Below are 17,945 nucleotides of genomic sequence, written 5' to 3' on the forward strand. Positions count from 1 at the left end.
ACCCGAACGTCCCTGTGGAGGATATTTTGATCATGTGCAAAACGAGTTGGCTTGTGAATGGAATGCCTTTACCACAGCAGTACTACTGTTACTTTTCGTTGGATCATCCTCCATTAGCCAAGTGCTGTTTAAATATGTATCATATAGCATCAAAAGTGAGCACTCTCCAAGAACTCGTCTCGGTGGCGCAATTGGTAAGCTTGCCCTTCAACACTTCAATATCATCAATCAGTTACTAACTCAATATAACAGGTTAGCGCGTACGACTGTTAATCGTGAGGTTGAGAGTTCGATCCTCTCCCGGGACGCATCTTTTTGCATTTTTTGTCACCACTCAGGTGGAGCCATGGTTCCATACTTTTACTTCTCTTTTTGGCCCTGTAGATTTCCAAGACACTGTTGTGTTCTTGCGTGGATGGTGAGCTAGTTTCCAATGTGCGTTGGGAGTATACAGGAAGCAAATAAAACTTCGTATTTGTGTTGAATCCCGTCGGATTGGAATTCTCCAGCACAGCATTACTCGACGTTGCCTCGTTATTCCTCGAGAACCTAAGACCAGAATGACTGAGCTCAGAGATAGACAGAACATATCTTGGAGACGCTAGGCGGGGTTCATCTGCATACACGCAGCTTCCTTCATGTAATCGGCATACGTACTGGGTGTAGTCAATGAAGACTGGCACTGTGGGAGCCTTGCTGGGTTTGTTCCATCTGGTGGATGGCTGTCACTGCGATACGCCTACGGCATTGGACTTTGAGACCTGTGTCGGCTAGGATTTCGAGGCTGACAGTTACCGGCATCGCGTTGGTTTGAGAATGTTGTGGACTATGGTCCTCCAAGAAATTCTCCGTGCTCATGGCATGATGACCTGTTGTTGTGGTCCTACAGTCCGTTTCAACCTATTTTTATCGTGTTGTCGTTGGTGGTGTACATCCATTGCTTCCCGACGTTGTTTTGCTCCAGGCCGATCAATTCTGTCCGATACTGAGTAGTATAAGTGCCAGGGTCCCCTTTCCATCGTAGATGTGCTCATGGCAGCTGGTGTTTATTCTTCTGCCCCTTTTTGGGTTGAGACTTTGTGGGTTGACCATGTACGGAAATGTACACCATTGGAAGGCCATAGAGGACATTGGACCAGCACAGCAAAGTAGCACATCTCCCATGCATTGTTAGAGGTGAGGATTCTAAGCCTTATGCGATTCCGAGACATGTGAGCACAATGCTTTGTAGATAATGCTCCCTTTGATCGCACCCAGAGAATCGATGGCATATTCGAGTGGTCTCCATGTTTACGCGGCATGTGTATAATCCACTGAGTAGTCTGTTCATCGTGAAAATGGTCGGATAGGATATTGGATGCGTTAGGTTTTATTTGCTTCCTGCTTCTAGGGCCAGTCATGCTATAACACGGACGGTGATATCTTGTGTTTAGGCCTGACCGCTATTGGGGATTAGATGGGTATCGAGGCCATGCACGGTAGACGATCTACCGGCCATCGGCACACAATCGTCCTCAGGCATTTGCTTCTCTCAGAAGAACCTTGTCCATTTGGTCTTTTTTTAAATTCGAGTCACTTGTGTGCCGCAGAGTGTGGCCCAGTGCCCTTTGCGTTGAAGAGGACTCGTTTTTCTGGCTATGTTGTTGTTGATTTTCGCCAGAATTTTGTTTTCTGTGTGTAATGGAGCTAGCTATGGTGGTTTGTATCTCCCTTCTGCGTGGTTTTAAAGATTTGGTGATCTTCCCTAGCTGTGGATGTATCACCCATGTAGTGGCATCGAGACCGGTCGAAGCATGAAATAAATAGAAGCGAACCCCCAACATGTACGAAGGACCAAGAGTGAAACACGCCAACAAACACTTATGGCAACCATTTGATGACACGTATGGCCACTCAGAATCATTCTGAAATACATATTTCTCTAATATGCAGTCATTGTCGGGTGTATTAGACGTAGGTAGGTCGAGGTGTAAGATGAGGGTTAAGACGCCAGATCCGATCTATCAAAGTTGGGCATTGATAGTCCCTACTCTTGAGGTCGGCATCAACGAGTTGTCTCGGTGGCGCAATTGGTAAGCTTCACTTTCACATGCAATTCAACTCCATCAGTTACTAATTCAGAATAACAGGTTAGCGCGTACGACTGTTAATCGTGAGGTTGAGAGTTCGATCCTCTCCCGGGACGTCTTTTTTGGCATTCGAGCCACCACTTGCTTTTTGCAGCGCTGATACCGGGCTGCTCCGAATCACTGAGATTTGAACGGACCAATGCTTTCTTTTTTTGCTGGCAGAGGAAGCAGGAAGCCATTATAGCAAGGCCATCGATGTCGGGTAGCTACAACCATAGGCCCGGGCAACCTTGGAACCCCACCAGCAGCCTGCCTGTTGGAGGTAAAAGTAAAATTAAATCAACAACGGGCGTGGGGGTATAGTTCTTGATGCTGCCGGTCCCGACTCGATCATATAAAGGAGATGTGGCGGGTACACGGTGTGGCAACATAGATAGGAGAACCGGAACAAAGCTGATGACACCAGATCACCTGACAGAAGTATAGAACGTCCTAGTGAATTCCACCGTCAACCTCCTGCCGATCCTGGGAACTATCACCAGCCCGGCCTTCTCCAGTCTCATCATCTACCTTATCGCAGCCAGACACCCCGACAGTGTGACCTCCGTGAAGCAGCTATACTTCGTTTGTTGCCACTCGCTATCACTTCATCAGACTTAAGTCTCCCCAGTCGCTAACCAGACGGATGGCCATGGTATCCCATGCTTATATGGCTACTTTGCTCAGGTGACATAGGGACATTGGGAGTGTTGCGGCCAATGAAAGCCACCTTGGCAGGGAGGGGCGCCGAGTCCATGCCCGAGATGATTCTATCCCAAGACTCATGCACCTGCTTCCGCATCCATCATGATGCAATTTACATTTACAACAATTCATTGTCCTGGACTCAGGCCTCTCCGAAAAGTCATGCTTTCAACACCGATGGCATCACAACAATCCCTTTTGGGGTAGCGAATGGGGTAGCATCATGGAGTCCATAGATAGGGGTGATGCTCATTCTAAAGCCCCTTGATGAAGCTATAATCAGACCCCTTCAACAACTGAGTAGTCTCGGTGGCGCAATTGGTAAGCTTCACTTCTCCAAGACATTCAATCCCTCAGTTACTAATTCAATTCAACAGGTTAGCGCGTACGACTGTTAATCGTGAGGTTGAGAGTTCGATCCTCTCCCGGGACGCTTCTTTTTTCATTTTTGCCCTTCACTCTTCTTTTTGCCGAGCCGAACTGGTTTACCAGTGACAAGCCACCGATAGAGCCCTCAAGTTAACCGTTGCCGATGTTGGCCGGTGAGCTGGCCACACATCTTCTTCTCGAGGTCTCCAATACGCCATTCTTCTAGGAATTTGTTCTCTATAGATGCACTACATCGGGTCCCACTTGTGCCCATCATGGCCGTTTACTCCATACAGAGCACGCTTTTACAGCCAAGGCCTTTATCTTTTTGTCGTTCCATGGTCCGACATAACCACAAGGTCCGACTGCTCTGGGGACCGCTTGAGCGTTACAAGCCCTGTATAACCGATATAGACACGGACCCCTCGAGGCAAATACTGCACAGGCCAAACGACATGTCTTGCTCATTTGCCTTTTGCAGATATTCATCTGATTGACATATAACTCCTTTACAAGCTCGCAGTCATGCCGCCCGTCTTCAAATAAGCCCAGTGTGCAGTTTGTAGTAGGAGGCATCGATCGGTAAGTAGACGGCGAGCCTAAATTGAAAATACCCAAGGCAGATCTTCAGATACAAGGTATAGAGCTGTTACTCAGTGAGCACTGTTCCTATGGCATTCAATTGAGCTACCTCAGCCGTAGAGCCCATGCACCGAGATGCCAGTCAATCCTGCAAAGGAGGACCAGCGAGGAGTAAGTAGACCATTAGTCCATCAACAAATCCAGACACCAATCGCGGTATAGTTGGGTGGTGACAATTGCATCTTCCTCGAAGAGATTGTCTCAGCTAGAGCTCTGTACCTGGGTCATGATCTATACTGAACAAGGCATAGATACATGCCAGGACATTCGAAGCTTCACCGGTTCAAAACTGGAAACTGGAAACAGAAAGATCCAATGATACGGGACCTAGACCTATTTGTACCAGAATCTACTTACCAATGCGATGGGAGAATAATCTTACTACATAAAGCTTCTGTAGTTTGGCCCGCCTCCCTCGACATTGTAGCAATGATCGCAGTTGAGTATAGCAGACTAAAAATTCCCCCAGAAATCATTGTAGGAACAACACTGGGTATGAATTATCAATAGGTCTTTAAACAAAGAGTTACAAGTAAGAAGAACAACAGAGCTTTGTTATTGGGCTCGAGACAGACAATGTCCCTTTTTCGGATGGACGCCCTCGCAAGCCAAAGCATCAAACAAAACTTTGCCCCTCATATAGCACATTTAAGCTCACCTTCACAACGAGTCGTCTCGGTGGCGCAATTGGTAAGCTTGCCCTTCAACACTTCAATATCATCAATCAGTTACTAATTCAATATAACAGGTTAGCGCGTACGACTGTTAATCGTGAGGTTGAGAGTTCGATCCTCTCCCGGGACGCTTCTTTTTTTGTTCTTTTTTGCCTCCTCCTGCCTACAATAGGGGGTGGGCATGCTTCAATGTCTTCCTAATCTCTTGGGTCATATTTTTTAATGTTCTTTCGGAATTAACAGCCTGTTGGCGTAGTAAATACCTCCTGTTGCTGCACGCATACTGCCGCCCCCAGGAAGCATAGAAGTATACGAACCTGCGGCCCCTGTGCCATGGTACAGTAGTATACCCTTCACGCTCAACCAACACCCACAATCGGTCTAGAACAGAGCCTGTCAGCCCATCACACGACCTAAACCTCCCTAGCCAATCCCAATCTCACTTTCAAGCCTCCAAGGTGCCCACGGAGACTTATCGGAGACATTTGGTACTCCCAGACCATCAAGCACAGCCATTCCTTCCACGCAAAACAAAGATATAAAAGGCCTCTCAATCTCGAACAATGCTCCTCCAAAGCAACATCCTTTCCAAACCCATTCACCGTTCCACCAAACCTCTTACTTGATCCAATCCAATTTCCCAATCATTGATATCCCATCTATCCATCATGTCCCCAACCCCCCGAATCTCCCCATCCCGCTACCTCACCCCCTCCTTCGTAAACCAATATCACATCGCCGAGAAACTCACCGGCGTCTTCGTTCCCCCGCTCGTCGAACACTCCGGTATCCTTACCCCCTCCCCCACTCCCCTCGTCATCTTCGATAACGCCTGCGGCTTGGGCATCGTATCCAGCTACTTGAACCGGACCTTAGGTGACGATGTCAAGAAAAACTGGAGTCTAACCTGCGGAGACGCGACGGAGATGATGGTTCACTATACCAAGACGAGGATTGAGAAGGAGGGGTGGGTTGGGGCGGAGGCTAGGGTTGTGGATGCGCAGGATACGGGGTTGGAGGGGGGAAAGTATACGCATGTTTTTACGGCTTTTGGTGAGTTGATCATTTCTTTATTTCTTCCCTCTGGAGGGGAGGGGAAGCGAGGGGAGGGGTTTTATTGTGGCTGACAGATGTCAATCGACGGTATAGCATTCATGATGATTCCCAATGCGAGGGCTGCGATGAAAGGTACGATTTGATGAATTAAAGAAACATGCATTGCTGCATTTATCGTGAGCGGGACTAATATGACAATAGAATGTTTCCGCATCCTCCAGCCAGGAGGTATCCTCGCAACGTCGACATGGAAGATCTGTACGTTACCTACTCTACCAATCCTAGCCGTCCCCTATCTGTAATCAAACGCTAAGACAACACAACCAGCAACATGGTTCGTCCTCATCAAAGAAGCAATTGATGGCATGCCCAGCGATCTCAAATTCCCCACCATGAAGGAGTTCCTGGCGTTGCATAACGAAGGCTGGGATGAAGAATCGTTTGTGAAGGAACGGTTTGAAGAGGAGGGATTCCAAGATGTCAAGGTGACTGCTGTGACGAGGGAGACTTCGTTGACGATTGACGAGTTCATGGACGTTAGTCAGATGATCCTGACTATTGTGATCGGTGCGGTTTGGACGCCCGAGCAGCGGGAACAGCATGAGGCGGATGTTCCGGGGGTGGTGAGGAAGTTTCTGGAGGAGAGGTTCGGGGTGGATGGGGTGGTTAACATGGAGCCGGTGGCGGTGATTGCGGTGGGGAGGAAGCCTTAGAGGATTCTAATGTCGTTGATGGGGCTTTTGGGTTGATACGTCAGTACGAGCTACGTGATATCGAGATCAGTCATAGAGTCGTTTGATTCGAGAAATGTCCCTGTCTTGGACCAACCACTAAGCTAGAAACACCTGTTGCTCGACAGTACAACACCTAAACAACCATCGATACCGGCAGTGAACCTAACGCCGTGCTGATCCTACCCCATAATTCTCTGACATTCATGAACCTTGTGGAAATCCAACCCGCGTAAGACCCCGGCTGGGATCCATTCGGTTGTCCAGATCATCGTACCGAAGGATAAACTCGCGCTGTGCCACCTGTCAGCTTACAACGATGGAGGAACGTCCTCAAGAAGAGCAGAAGGTAGACATACTCGGACCTTCTTCCAGCTCGCAGGGTCCCACAATAGATAGACTCCCCTCTCACTCACGCCGCGCTCGACATCGACCGGTCCAGGATAGGTCTCGTCGCGGGTAAGCCAGCACCGTTCGATCTTGTGGTATCTCCATTTCCGTCCCATTAGCTCCTCCGCAACGACCTCCTGCAGCATATCCCGAGGCATGCTGTAGAATATGTAGAACAATGTCTCATCGCTGAAGCTCGGAATCCGCGACTGAAGCGGCTGGACATTGGCAACGCTGTAGCATGACGGAAGAGCGAAGTCTTGCTCCAGAGGAACGCCTGACATCGACGCAACGAATGGGGAGGCGAACGATGTATGTAGGGGTCTAGAACATGTCAGCAAAGCCTCCAGAGCTCCGGCCCGAGGTAGAACATACTCCGGCTGGTTCAAATCCAAGCCTAATGTCATCAAATCCTGCCCTACCGCAAGACTAGAAACATCGGCATTGTCGCTATGGATCATCCGTAACAAGCCGGCAAGCCCGAACTTGTCAAGTTCGCTCATCTCGGCGAATGGTAATTGATCAGTTATTTGCGCCCCTCCTGAAGACTCTTTTCCAGTGGCGGGAAACCCTGGCGGTCGCATGAGGTGTTGTTCGTTGTAGGTACTCGAATTTGATATTACGCTGCTATTCAATTCCTAAATCCAATTCAGTAACGAGCAATAGCACGGGCGGCCACGGTCCTTACCTCCTTTTCTTGTCCCGGGACTCTGCTAGACCCCTGATTCACCGGCGATCGCGACGTTTCAATGCCTGAACAGAGTGGTTAGTTGAATATCAATTGCCACGATTCACCCAAACATACCCCCTGACCCTGCATTGGCAGGCGACATTATCCGCTCTTGCCCGTTTACCGACGCGCCGACCATGTTGCGAGCTTGGGCAGACTGAGCCTGGCTCACACCCGTGAACGGAAGGCCGCCGGTGTAATTGCCAAGCCCTGCGCTTTGCATCAACGATCCTCTCCGATCTTGACCGAGGTCCGTGGGGACATTACGCCCGAGTGGGGGGAATTCCTCAATGTTGCCGGTCTGCGGTTGTGCCCCAGCACCTAATTGCCCGCTGATCCCTTGCCCGCCATTTCGAAAATCATCCAAGCGATTCGCAAACTGAGCGCCCGAGGGGAATACGTCGTCATGAGAGGGTTGGGATGGCTGTTGGGGGTGGTGGGTTTGTGTTTGCGGGGCTCGTGAGGGTGCTTGGGACGTCGCATGCTGCGGCCTTTGCACGGGGGTCTGCTGCATCGCACGTTGGCTGGCATTTGCCCATACTAGATGACTCGGGTTTTGGGTCTGCGATTGCGGCGGCGCTCCGGATAGCGAAGGGAAGTCTCTGGGTACGATAACAGGAGTTCTCAGCAATAAGCTCGGTACGTCCTTCCTAACAGGCCGGCCTCGGAGCCCAACCCTAGAAAATAAGGAAGCCACACTCACGATAGGTCCAAAGGCGTAGCAGGTTGGGAACCGCTCAGACTCTGTGCAAACGTTCCCATGGTCCCTATGCTGCGTTGCTGGTTGCCCTGTATCCCTGGCGTTCCGCTGACGGGTAAATTGAAATTCCAATTCGCTCCGCTGCCTGTTTCGTCCGGCGTCGTTAGCTTTCAGGGCGGTTCTACCAGTCGAGGCCAGACAAAAGTCGCACCAAGTTTGCCGTTTGGCAAGCGCGCCGACGCCAACGCCGCATTTCGAGCCTGTGCCTGTTGTTGTGCGGGGAACCCGGACATGCCTCGCAAAGGCTGGGGGCCTGGTCCTGCAAAGCCATACAGCGGTCAGCGACATAGCCAAGGTCTTGACAAGGCCGGTCAAGGTCGGGGGACTGCTTCAAAGCAAAGCCGGGGGAGGGGCTTGGCATGGCGTTGGAGGATCTTGCGGTCGTCGTGGGAGATTCATCTGAAGAGAGCTTGCAATTGAAGCCAGAAGGGAAACAAGCCGCGGGCCCAAGTACCAGCCACCCTCCACACCGCACCGTGAAGCTCAACGACGATGAAAACAAAAGAAACCTCCGATCGGAGACTGCTGGGGTTGCCGTAGCCAGCCCGATCGGGAGGACAAAGGGAAGGACGTGAAAAAGACAAACCTGGCCTGTTCATGGTGGATATGTGGTCGGTCGAGCGATACTGGTGAAAATTCAAGGTTCTGATACTGAATTTGAGGGGGAAATCCGCGTCAAAGCATGCAAGCGATAAGAGGCCAATGTGCAACCAGGATCTCTGCCCACACTCTGTTGCGACGGGCTCTGGAGGTGGAGTGGCTGCAAACGCGCGCTTCCGCCCGCGCACGGACCACCCACAGCCGCCATCACTTCCATGCATGGCTTCTTTGTTGCTAGGACACACGACCACGCCTGAGATCCAGCTGAGAATTGAGTGTTGGTGACGGGGAGTGGCCTTGCTACATGGCGAGTGCAGATGGGTGAACCTATACAGTTGGAAGGGTTAAATTGAGTGATTGTGTACATGATTCTCTCCAACGAGCTATTACTGGAGTAACAGCAGCATAAATGGCATCTTCCCAGATGCACCACGTACTATCCGCCGCCCAACCAAGCCAAACCCGCGTGTATGCCCCGATCACATGTGTAGAAGGCACCGCATCTATTTTCCGATTTCAAGTTTCCCCCCACGCCATGCATGAGGTTGTCCCAGCTGGTCGCACTGTGTCACCCCAGCCGCAGCCGCACACGTGACCTAGGCGCCAAAAGTCCGTCCCGTTCGCTTTTGATCCCGAGGCCGCAAGGACATCCTCCACCTGAGTCCCTTCGCCGTTACCAGGCTGCCATCCGGTCACAATGCATCGTCAGTCGGTTTTGCGGCTGGCTCGCCAGAGCGGGAGCCTCCCGCTGGTCGAATTGCCCCCTCCCTACCTCGCCCCGTCGCTCCATTTCTCCCTGAACCGGTCGTCCGTCCAGAGCTCGAACTTTTCTACCACCGCTGCCGTCGCCGCTCGTGGCCGTGGTGATCTCAACAAGACCCGCGGCGTGTCTGCTATCCACGCCACCGGTCCCAAGTATCGCCTGGGTGTGTCGAAGTACCCATTGCCTAAGCCCGTCTCTCCGGGGGCCCTCCCGAAGCGCAATCCCACCCCGGACCACGGACTCTGGGGATTCTTCCCTAAGAACCGAGAGGCCCTGAGTACGCCGACATATGACATTGAGTTCGGTTAGTTACGGATCCTTAAGGCCGGAGTGGCACTGATACTTATGATCGATCGTCCAGGCCGTGCGTGGTCCATCCAGGAGCTCCGTGAAAAGTCGTGGGATGACCTCCATGCTCTGTGGTGGGTCTGCGTCAAGGAGCGCAATCGCATAGCCACGTCCAACTTGGAGAGACAACGACTGAAGGCTGGTTATGGCGAGTGGGAGTCTACCGAGCGGGAGCGGGTGGTAAGTCTGCCTGTTTACACCCGGGAGTTGCAACTATATTGTTCTACCTGAAATGCTCTCCTAGAGCACCGATGGAGTCTCCCGCTTTCAGGACTAAGCGCTGACATATTGTTCCCAGATCCGCGTCACGCAAAACGGCATCAAGCACGTGCTCCGAGAGAGATGGTACGCCTGGGAGGATGCACAGCGTCTCTACAAGAAGGGTTACCGGCCCCAGGACCAGGAAGGCCAGGATGTCTAAAGACATGTGATAGATGAGAGATGTCATAAGGAGACTGGGTCTGGAGCTCCGTTAGAAACTATTGGTCTGTACTTTTGTATGTAGTATGTAGTATATGTTCTCTTATTATTAAATCTTTTCCTTTTCCCTCTCCCCCTTATTTTTTTTCCTTTCCATTTATTCATTAATTCTTTGTCTGGACGCAAGCCAGGCTAGTCCAAATTTCGTGACAGATTGTCGAGAGGTGATCGTTCGAAGGATGTCAGATCTAGGCAGTCAATTCCGATAGGGAATTATAGAGCCACGGGGAGATGAGAGCAGATAGTGTCCAATAGTCAGGGAGCTGGCCAGCTGTTAGTTGCGCGAAACCGGACGACATGATCGATCCACCGCGGAAACAGCGCTGGAAAAGGGGCAGGAGACTCAGGAGGCGAGACTGAAGAAGGGAATCCATCAAATTAATTGCATGGCATAATGGGAATCACCCTGAAATGCCAACGTTATTTGGGCCGGTGGAGCCCAGCCGGCGGGCGTCAGAACAAATAACGAATAAATATTTCCTGATCGATGATCCGCGGGGGTTCCAACTTACTTTACCCTGGACCTCCTTTCGCCCTCCCCTTCAAGTTCAACCTCACCGCTGCCGTCTCCGCATCTTCCCTTCTCCTCTTTCTCTGCATCTTCTCTGCTCCCATCTTCTGCCTCGAGACTTTCCACCTTTCTTTTTTGTATATTCTTCTTTGTTAGCCGCCTGCATAATCATCCACCATGGAGGAGATTGCCCCCGAGTATGATGTTGTGGTGCTCGGCACTGGTAGGTTACCCCGCCGCCGCCGCTCGACGACAGCTGTACTGACCCCCTCCTCCAGGCTTGACCGAGTGTGTTCTCTCGGGGTAGGACTCCTTGCTGCTCCCATCCCTCACTGCGGCCTACTGACATTTTGTCTGCAGTGTCCTCAGTGTCAAGGGAAACAAGGTGCTTCACATCGATCGCAATGATCACTACGGAGGGTAAGTTGGGCAGCTTAGCTATCCGCCATCCACCCACCACTGACCGAAGTCCAGCGAGGCTGCCTCGGTGAACATTGAGACTGTAAGTGTTTTCCTACCCAGGTTTTGTTGATAAATTTGGGTTACCTGCGGTCTCTAACGTCTTCCGCTGTAGCTCTTTAAGAAATACGGCAACGTCCGCCCCGGCGAGGAGCCCTGGAAGAAGTATGGTCGCGTCAACGACTGGAACATCGACTTGGTCCCCAAGTTGCTCATGGCCAACGGCGAGTTGACCAACATCCTGGTTTCCACCGACGTTACGAGATACCTCGAGTTCAAGCAGATTGCTGGCAGCTACGTCCAGCAAGGAAAGGGCCCCAAGGCTACCGTGGCCAAGGTGCCTTCCGATGCCGCTGAAGCTCTGCGTTCATCTCTCATGGGCATGTTCGAGAAGCGCAGAGCCAAGAAGTTCTTGGAGTGGGTGGGCGAGTTCAAGGAGGAAGACCCCTCCACTCACCAGGGTTGGTTGAGACCGTCAGGTTGTAGGAGCCGGCGCTAACATCACATAGGCCTGAGCATTCACACCTGCACAATGAAGGAGGTTTACGACAAGTTCGGTCTGGAGGACAACACCCGTGACTTTGTTGGCCACTCCATGGCCCTGTACTCGTCCGATGAATACTTCCTGAAGGCGGGCATGGCCCCTGAGACCATCAACCGCATCCGCCTGTATGTGAACTCGATGGCCCGCTACGGAAAGTCGCCGTACATCTACCCCCTCTACGGTCTGGGCGAGCTTCCCCAGGGCTTTGCTCGTCTGTCCGCTATCTACGGTGGTACTTACATGCTCAACACCTCCGTTGACGAGGTCCTCTACGACGAGAGCGGCAAGGTCTCTGGCATCAAGGCCACCATGAAGGACCGTGACAACGAGGCCGAGTCCATGTCGTTCACCACCAAGACCAAGAAGATTCTCGCAGACCCCTCCTACTTCCCTGGCAAGGCCAGGATCACTGGCTACCTGTTGAAGGCCATTTGCATTCTGAACCACCCCATCGACAAGACCGACGGCAGCGACTCACTGCAGCTGATCATCCCTCAGTCGCAGGTCGGCAGAAAGCACGGTATGTCTTTTGAGTATTATGGGGTTGTCTGGTGCTGACCTTATAGATATCTACATTGCCATGGTGTCCTCGGCACACAACGTCTGCCCCAAGGGATACTACATTGCTATTGTCTCGACTATTGCCGAGTCCGATGCCAACCACCACCTGGAGTTGGAGGCTGGTTTCGAGCGCCTGGGTAAGATTGAGGAGACCTTCTTTGGTTCCCCTATTCCTCTGTATGAGCCTCTCGAGAGCGGCGAGAAGGACAACATCTTCATCTCGAAGAGCTACGATGCCACATCCCACTTTGAGACCACAACCGGTAAGTCTCAAATCGCGCCGCCCGCAGGTTGATACTGACCAAATATAGATGATGTGCGGGACATCTACCGTCGCGCGACGGGCGAGGAGTTGGTGGTTGAGGGTCTCCGAGAGGGCCAGAAGCTTGTGGAGGAGTAAGACCTCCGCGGATCTATATTGGGGTAAAGTAATATCTTGACGCTACGGCGCTTTTGAATCGAGTCACCTAATTTCTTTTGGCTTTTCTACGCTCACGAATCATACCATTATTGGACTCGCACACTCCTTGGTCTGCATTTGAGTAACGGGCTGCATGTCGCCCGATCAGTTGGTGTCTGGCATCATCACTGTGAATAAACCTATCTTAACTAGCGCATTGTAGAATTTTCGCTCTATTGATCCAAAGATGTACATACAAGCCAGCGGTATCACCAAGCCATTCCCTGGGACCGAATCTAAATTGCCGCCGGATCTGTATTCGCCTTCTCATGCTCCGCCACTACACAAATACCCCCATCCATCCTCTGAATCTCCGCCCTCAGCAACACCATCCTCTTGCCCATATGCACCATCTCACACATCACCCGAATCTCCGACCCCACCGGCACCGGCCGCAGATACGTAAGCTTGAGGTTCCGACTAACACCTCCCAACGAGTACTGCCCAGGCTTCGACAATGCCAGCAACAGCGTCGACGACAGAATATCGACAATAGTGGCGGCGCACCCGCCATGCAAGCTGCCGAGGTAATTGCATTGCTTTGGGATCACGGTGAGGAGGTACGAGACGCGAGCCGGCGGTCCCGGAGTGGCGGATTCGAGTCGGAGATTGCTGGCTGAGGGGAAGTAGTCCCAGACCTGTAGGTTGGTGTTAGGAAGATGCACACAAAGAAGAGGGAATGGGAAAGCATGCCTCTCCGCCTTCGTTCGGCGATTGAGGCCCCGTCGAGTAGCTCAGGACGAGCTGCTCGAAGGGAGAGAGGTCTGATATCGGGCGGACGGTGGCTGCGGGCATTGTGGAGGGGAGGACGCTGTGTTGATGCATAGAGTTTCTGGTTGAGCGATTAATTAGATGATGTATGTCTGAAATGACAGTCTAAACATCCATCCCAAAAATAATCAATCGTATTCAGGGGAACGGCATATATATACGAAGGAATGAATCGCGCTGATGCCGAAGCCGATGCTGATCCTGATCCTGATGCTCGGGTCTCATACTCCGGTGTCCATGGATAAGCATCCAACAACCGAGGTTGACGGCAGATCTAAACCTGCTTGCTTGTGCGGGTATCCAACTTGAATTTGAGCATGCAGGGACCGTTTGAGGTCGAGATTTTGTTCGTTTCCTGGTTGGTCTACTGGCAACCTCATATTTTGCCTGTTTGGGGGTGTTGCGAGTTGGTGGTCTTGACCGGGCAAGCTATGCCATGGTGCTTTGGCTGAACCTGTCAGGTATTGGTCACGGACCTATTATCCCCACCTTTACATGGTAGCTTGAGACCAGGCTGCCTAGGCAGTTTGATAAGCATATGAATGGTGCTGGAGGGTGTATGTATCTGAATGCTGTTTGCTCATGCAACTCACCTGACCTCGCGTCACGTATGCTGCCTCAGGCAGAAAGCTCCGTGTCGGCCAGACTTGCGAGTCTCCTGCATCAACATTCGACTCTCTCAAACCAGCGCAGTCTACGAACTCGCCGAATGGTTGGCTGGAATTTTGACTATTAAATTAAATATTCTACTAATTGACTCAGCACTAGTCCGTTCGTATCCTGACGATCCATCGAGCTCGGTCGCAACCAAAAATATTTCCTTCTCCGCATTTATCCCTCCGCGCGCCGTTACGAGTCCATGTTCGCACGCAGCTATTGAACCACGAGATACCTGCCTCAAGTCGTCGGCGAATGGATGCAAGCCATTATTAAGGAGCATATATAAGCAAAAGCGCCGCGACACTACCAACACGATGAAGGATCCGCGCGCCAGCAAGAGAAGAAGGGTGTCGGATGTACAGAATACAGACGGTGATGGAGATACTACGATGCGCGACGAGGTTCAACAAGCATCTGCATCACCGCTGGCTGAAAAGACCAAGGTCGATTCTCTAGCGGCTGAAGAACCAGAAGCGCCTGCTACGTCGAGGTCAAAGCGACGGCGATCTTCACAGGGCGCCGTGACGGAGGAGAACCCTGAGACGGCTGCAGAGACGCCTTCCAGGGCTGGGGTGCGGTCGAGTGGACGACAGCGCAGAGCACCACAGAGGTATGGAGATGAGGCTGTGGACTCGCCTTCGGGGAGACGAAACGGAACACCGGGCCAGACGGGGTCGACGAGGAGCGCTGGGAGGGTGAAATATGTTTCGGATACGGAGGGGGAGGATGAGGAAAAGGAGGAGCAGGAAATGGAGGAAGAGGAGGAGCCGTCACCACAACCTAAGAGGCGACCGACAAGGACACGGTCGAAGAAGGCTACTGTTCGGTTTGAAACGGATGATGAGGGTGCGTCGAAGAAACGGGACGAGTCGCAGCAGTCTCCTACACCAGACGATTACCAGGATGGGTTGGAGGATCTTGTGTCGATGCAGCTACAACAGGATTTGGTCAACAATGAGCAGACGACTACGGATCCATCTGCTGTCAGGGGAGGACCGCTCCCCGAATATGCCCAACAACTCCAGTCACTGGTGGAAGAAGGATTGACAGAGGAGCTGCGACTGCTGACAGGGATAGTTACAGAAAAGCTGAATGGCAAACGACGGGTGCCGCTGAAAGGGCTGGAGACGGAGTATCACAAGGTCAACCAGCTCATCGAGCAGACCGTCACAGTTGGAGAAGGCAACTCGATGCTGCTTCTTGGGTCGCGCGGATGTGGAAAGACGGCAATCATTGAGACCATCATCTCCTCGTTGGCCCAGTCGCACAAGAACGACTTCCACGTTGTCCGTCTCAATGGCTTCCTGCACACGGACGATCGATTGGCTCTCCGCGAGATGTGGCGTCAGCTGGGACGTGAGACAAACACCGAAGACGAAGCTGGCAAGGTGAGCAGCTATGCTGATACCATGGCTACCCTCCTTGCTCTCCTGTCGCACCCGGAGGAGCTCTATGGTCCGTCCAATGATGCGACGGCGACCGCTGCCAAGTCGATTGTCATTATCCTGGACGAGTTCGACTTGTTTGTCACGCACCCCCGCCAAACCCTGCTCTACAACCTGTTTGATATCGCCCAGGCGCGCAAGGCTCCGATTGCGGTGATTGGGGTCACCACCAAGGTGGATGTGACGGAGATGCTGGAAAAGCGAGTCAAGAGTCGCTTCAGCCACCGATACGTCTACGTGCCGCTACCCCGAACCTTGGAGACCTTTTCGGACATCTGCTTCGCGGGGCTGAACCTGGACGACGGGGAAATTCCGGAACTACTGGGCGAAGTCGATGCCCAAGAGCAAGTCATCCTTCAGTCCGACCGGTGGACCCGCTTACTGGACGGATGGCGAGCTTATCTGCAGGTGAGCGCCGCATTGCGTGGTGACCACACACAGACCACGTTGCTGACCCTGGACTAGGGCCTCTGGATCGACGAGGCGTTCGCATCTCACCTACGACGGATATACCACCAAACCAAATCCGTGAAGGAGTTCTTCACGAGCGCGCTGATTGGACTCAGCGACCTCCATCACAGCGCCTACCCTCCGACCTCCGAAGGAATGCCTTCCCTGGAGATCCCAACGGCGAGCACATTCACTAGTCACCTCCTGTCCTGTCCAGACCCCGCCCCTCTCCCGTTCTCCGCGTCGACCACAGCCTCCGCAAGCCCGTCGTCTCTGCCGTTATCGCTCCTCTTAGCAGCAACCCGGCTGGCGGCGCTGTACGACCCGGGCTTGGAGACGACGCAGCCGCAAAGTGCTGCGCCTCTGGCACTATCATTCCCCGCAGCGTACGCCGAGTACGTGCGATTGCTGACGACCGCCAAGACATCTGCGTCCGTGTCGGGGGCCGCGGTCACGCCGGGACGGGTCTGGGGTCGGGACGTTGCGCGCGAAGCGTGGGAGAAGCTGGTGAGCTGGGGACTGATCAGTCCCGTGGGGGGAGGCAGTGGCACGGCAGACGGACGGATGTTCCGGGTGGAAATCAGTTTCGACGAGGTGGTCGAGCTGGCCGGGACGGGAGGATCATTAGGACGATGGTGGCGGGATGGCTGAGCGTGGCTGCCTTGCCTACTGCCTAGTGACTAGGCACATTGCTAGAGCTAGAGGACCTAGATCATGTCAATCAACCTTGCGCAAAGCCTCACTTGACATTCCCAGCTGCATCCATCCCTACCTACATCAAGCATAAACAACGATAATAAGTCTGCACCGTAATCCACTGAACATTAACTTAACTCCGATCCCCAGTCTGCCTGCATGCATGCCTACCGACCTGTAAGCCGGACTTAGCAGTCAGCATTTAGTTAGTTAGTTAGTTAGCTTAGTGGCCATCTACCAACACTTGCCTGGACAAACCAACACTACCACAACCCCTCCCCGTGCTATTACCTAGTATGTGAGTCTTGATTTTGCCCCACTGACCAATATCCATGACTGGACTAGACTAGACTGCTGTGAGCCTGTAAGGAGTAGAGTCTGGACATCTGCACGGGCTGAAAAGTAAATGCTAATCACTCAGACCTCTCTTAACTGTAATCTTCCTTCGTCCGAGTGCTGCAATTTCGGCTTATTGGAAGCCCGAGGGGGGTATTATCATCCGCTTAAGTAATTATATTATATTCAACAGAATGTCAGACTGTATGTATTGTCTCCCGTGGCTGGGTTAGATTTCTCAGGTAGTTATATGTCGAGATATCCGAACCTATACCGGGGGAAAAGAAGTGATGGGGATGGATCTTTCGTCTGGATCCTTCCGATACTGGTGGATATATCGAGTTATATCTTCATAGTCCTATGTATATAGCGAACGAGAGAGAGGGTGAAGTCAAGGCTGAGAATTAAACAATCAATAAAACTATGCGGCATGTGGGATGTATCATGCAAAATAATCCTCGATGTAAGCAAGAATCAATCAGAGTAGGGTAGGGTAGATAGGCTATCGGATCATTCAACGGGGATATCCACGGGGATAAAATCCTCTCTCATATACATCGTATGGTGTGCTCCGTAGTGAGTATTCCACTTCTAATGACTGTACATGCACAAACCCCTTCATACAGGGGAGTACGAACGATCCGATCAACCTCCGTACTTCCGGGATGATTTCGCCCCCAAACCCCCCAATATACT

General features: G+C 52.2%; 6 protein-coding genes and 4 non-coding genes across 10 annotated transcripts; 8 read left to right on the forward strand and 2 right to left on the reverse strand.

The window, feature by feature from the left end:
• Window positions 1-176: 176 nt before the first annotated feature.
• On the forward strand, window positions 177-308 carry BO80DRAFT_t206. Its single transcript has one exon. It is a non-coding gene; the product is annotated as a tRNA-Sec (tRNA).
• A 1,746-nt stretch (window positions 309-2,054) lies between these two features.
• BO80DRAFT_t207 lies at window positions 2,055-2,185 on the forward strand. The gene has a single exon. It is a non-coding gene; the product is annotated as a tRNA-Val (tRNA).
• A 931-nt stretch (window positions 2,186-3,116) lies between these two features.
• On the forward strand, window positions 3,117-3,246 carry BO80DRAFT_t208. Its single transcript has one exon. It is a non-coding gene; the product is annotated as a tRNA-Trp (tRNA).
• A 1,250-nt stretch (window positions 3,247-4,496) lies between these two features.
• Window positions 4,497-4,628, forward strand: BO80DRAFT_t209. Its single transcript has one exon. It is a non-coding gene; the product is annotated as a tRNA-Sec (tRNA).
• Window positions 4,629-5,038: 410 nt separating this feature from the next.
• Window positions 5,039-6,386, forward strand: gtmA (gliotoxin thiomethyltransferase). Its single transcript, XM_025723918.1, has 4 exons — window positions 5,039-5,551; window positions 5,648-5,686; window positions 5,756-5,812; window positions 5,882-6,386. Exons 1-4 carry the CDS (start codon window positions 5,167-5,169, stop codon window positions 6,265-6,267), a joined length of 867 nt encoding a protein of 288 aa, XP_025573498.1. The 5' UTR covers window positions 5,039-5,166; the 3' UTR covers window positions 6,268-6,386.
• BO80DRAFT_426709 (NOT2 family protein) lies at window positions 6,327-8,868 on the reverse strand. The gene is made up of 8 exons (XM_025719835.1): window positions 8,752-8,868; window positions 8,317-8,424; window positions 8,109-8,250; window positions 7,481-8,007; window positions 7,364-7,428; window positions 7,051-7,313; window positions 6,645-6,999; window positions 6,327-6,579 (listed from the first exon to the last, which is right to left on the reverse strand). The coding sequence occupies exons 1-8, from the start codon at window positions 8,762-8,764 to the stop codon at window positions 6,490-6,492; spliced, it is 1,563 nt and encodes a 520-aa protein (XP_025573499.1). The 5' UTR covers window positions 8,765-8,868; the 3' UTR covers window positions 6,327-6,489.
• Window positions 8,869-9,462: 594 nt separating this feature from the next.
• Window positions 9,463-10,716, forward strand: mrpl4 (mitochondrial 54S ribosomal protein uL29m; the record flags this gene model as incomplete). The annotated part of the gene is made up of 4 exons (XM_025723919.1): window positions 9,463-9,832; window positions 9,890-10,056; window positions 10,175-10,291; window positions 10,612-10,716. 4 exons carry the CDS (start codon window positions 9,463-9,465, stop codon window positions 10,714-10,716), a joined length of 759 nt encoding a protein of 252 aa, XP_025573500.1.
• Window positions 10,717-10,841: 125 nt separating this feature from the next.
• On the forward strand, window positions 10,842-13,185 carry BO80DRAFT_426712 (secretory pathway gdp dissociation inhibitor). Its single transcript, XM_025719836.1, has 8 exons — window positions 10,842-11,090; window positions 11,146-11,170; window positions 11,228-11,287; window positions 11,342-11,369; window positions 11,442-11,787; window positions 11,836-12,390; window positions 12,437-12,694; window positions 12,743-13,185. Exons 1-8 carry the CDS (start codon window positions 11,045-11,047, stop codon window positions 12,829-12,831), a joined length of 1,407 nt encoding a protein of 468 aa, XP_025573501.1. The 5' UTR covers window positions 10,842-11,044; the 3' UTR covers window positions 12,832-13,185.
• Window positions 13,053-14,177, reverse strand: BO80DRAFT_140681 (PaaI family thioesterase). The gene is made up of 3 exons (XM_025713681.1): window positions 14,152-14,177; window positions 13,585-13,723; window positions 13,053-13,529 (listed from the first exon to the last, which is right to left on the reverse strand). Exons 2-3 carry the CDS (start codon window positions 13,714-13,716, stop codon window positions 13,128-13,130), a joined length of 534 nt encoding a protein of 177 aa, XP_025573502.1. The 5' UTR covers window positions 13,717-13,723; window positions 14,152-14,177; the 3' UTR covers window positions 13,053-13,127.
• A 182-nt stretch (window positions 14,178-14,359) lies between these two features.
• Window positions 14,360-16,960, forward strand: BO80DRAFT_410872 (origin recognition complex subunit 4). The gene is made up of 2 exons (XM_025717945.1): window positions 14,360-16,175; window positions 16,233-16,960. Exons 1-2 carry the CDS (start codon window positions 14,637-14,639, stop codon window positions 16,866-16,868), a joined length of 2,175 nt encoding a protein of 724 aa, XP_025573503.1. The 5' UTR covers window positions 14,360-14,636; the 3' UTR covers window positions 16,869-16,960.
• Window positions 16,961-17,945: the final 985 nt, after the last annotated feature.

Source organism: Aspergillus ibericus, assembly GCF_003184845.1.
Source record: "Aspergillus ibericus CBS 121593 unplaced genomic scaffold BO80scaffold_30, whole genome shotgun sequence".
NCBI lineage: Eukaryota > Fungi > Ascomycota > Eurotiomycetes > Eurotiales > Aspergillaceae > Aspergillus > Aspergillus ibericus.

What these genes read in the sequence shown, in the direction of transcription:
- gtmA (XM_025723918.1), top strand. Translation starts at nt 5,167, where the DNA reads ATGTCCCCAACCCCCCGAATCTCCCCATCCCGCTACCTCACCCCCTCC. An exon ending in TGCGAGGGCTGCGATGAAAG is followed by an intron (nt 5,687 to 5,755) that starts GTACGATTTGAT and finishes ATATGACAATAG; the next exon opens with AATGTTTCCGCATCCTCCAG. An exon ending in AACGTCGACATGGAAGATCT is followed by an intron (nt 5,813 to 5,881) that starts GTACGTTACCTA and finishes CAACACAACCAG; the next exon opens with CAACATGGTTCGTCCTCATC.
- BO80DRAFT_140681 (XM_025713681.1), bottom strand. Translation starts at nt 13,716, where the DNA reads ATGCATCAACACAGCGTCCTCCCCTCCACAATGCCCGCAGCCACCGTC. An exon ending in CGCCGAACGAAGGCGGAGAG is followed by an intron (nt 13,530 to 13,584) that starts GCATGCTTTCCC and finishes ACCAACCTACAG; the next exon opens with GTCTGGGACTACTTCCCCTC.
- BO80DRAFT_426709 (XM_025719835.1), bottom strand. An exon ending in CTTGCCAAACGGCAAACTTG is followed by an intron (nt 8,251 to 8,316) that starts GTGCGACTTTTG and finishes CGGACGAAACAG; the next exon opens with GCAGCGGAGCGAATTGGAAT. An exon ending in CGAGCTGGAAGAAGGTCCGA is followed by an intron (nt 6,580 to 6,644) that starts GTATGTCTACCT and finishes CAGGTGGCACAG; the next exon opens with CGCGAGTTTATCCTTCGGTA.
- BO80DRAFT_426712 (XM_025719836.1), top strand. Translation starts at nt 11,045, where the DNA reads ATGGAGGAGATTGCCCCCGAGTATGATGTTGTGGTGCTCGGCACTG. An exon ending in TGTTGTGGTGCTCGGCACTG is followed by an intron (nt 11,091 to 11,145) that starts GTAGGTTACCCC and finishes CCCCTCCTCCAG; the next exon opens with GCTTGACCGAGTGTGTTCTC. An exon ending in AGACCCCTCCACTCACCAGG is followed by an intron (nt 11,788 to 11,835) that starts GTTGGTTGAGAC and finishes AACATCACATAG; the next exon opens with GCCTGAGCATTCACACCTGC.
- BO80DRAFT_410872 (XM_025717945.1), top strand. Translation starts at nt 14,637, where the DNA reads ATGAAGGATCCGCGCGCCAGCAAGAGAAGAAGGGTGTCGGATGTACAG. An exon ending in GATGGCGAGCTTATCTGCAG is followed by an intron (nt 16,176 to 16,232) that starts GTGAGCGCCGCA and finishes ACCCTGGACTAG; the next exon opens with GGCCTCTGGATCGACGAGGC.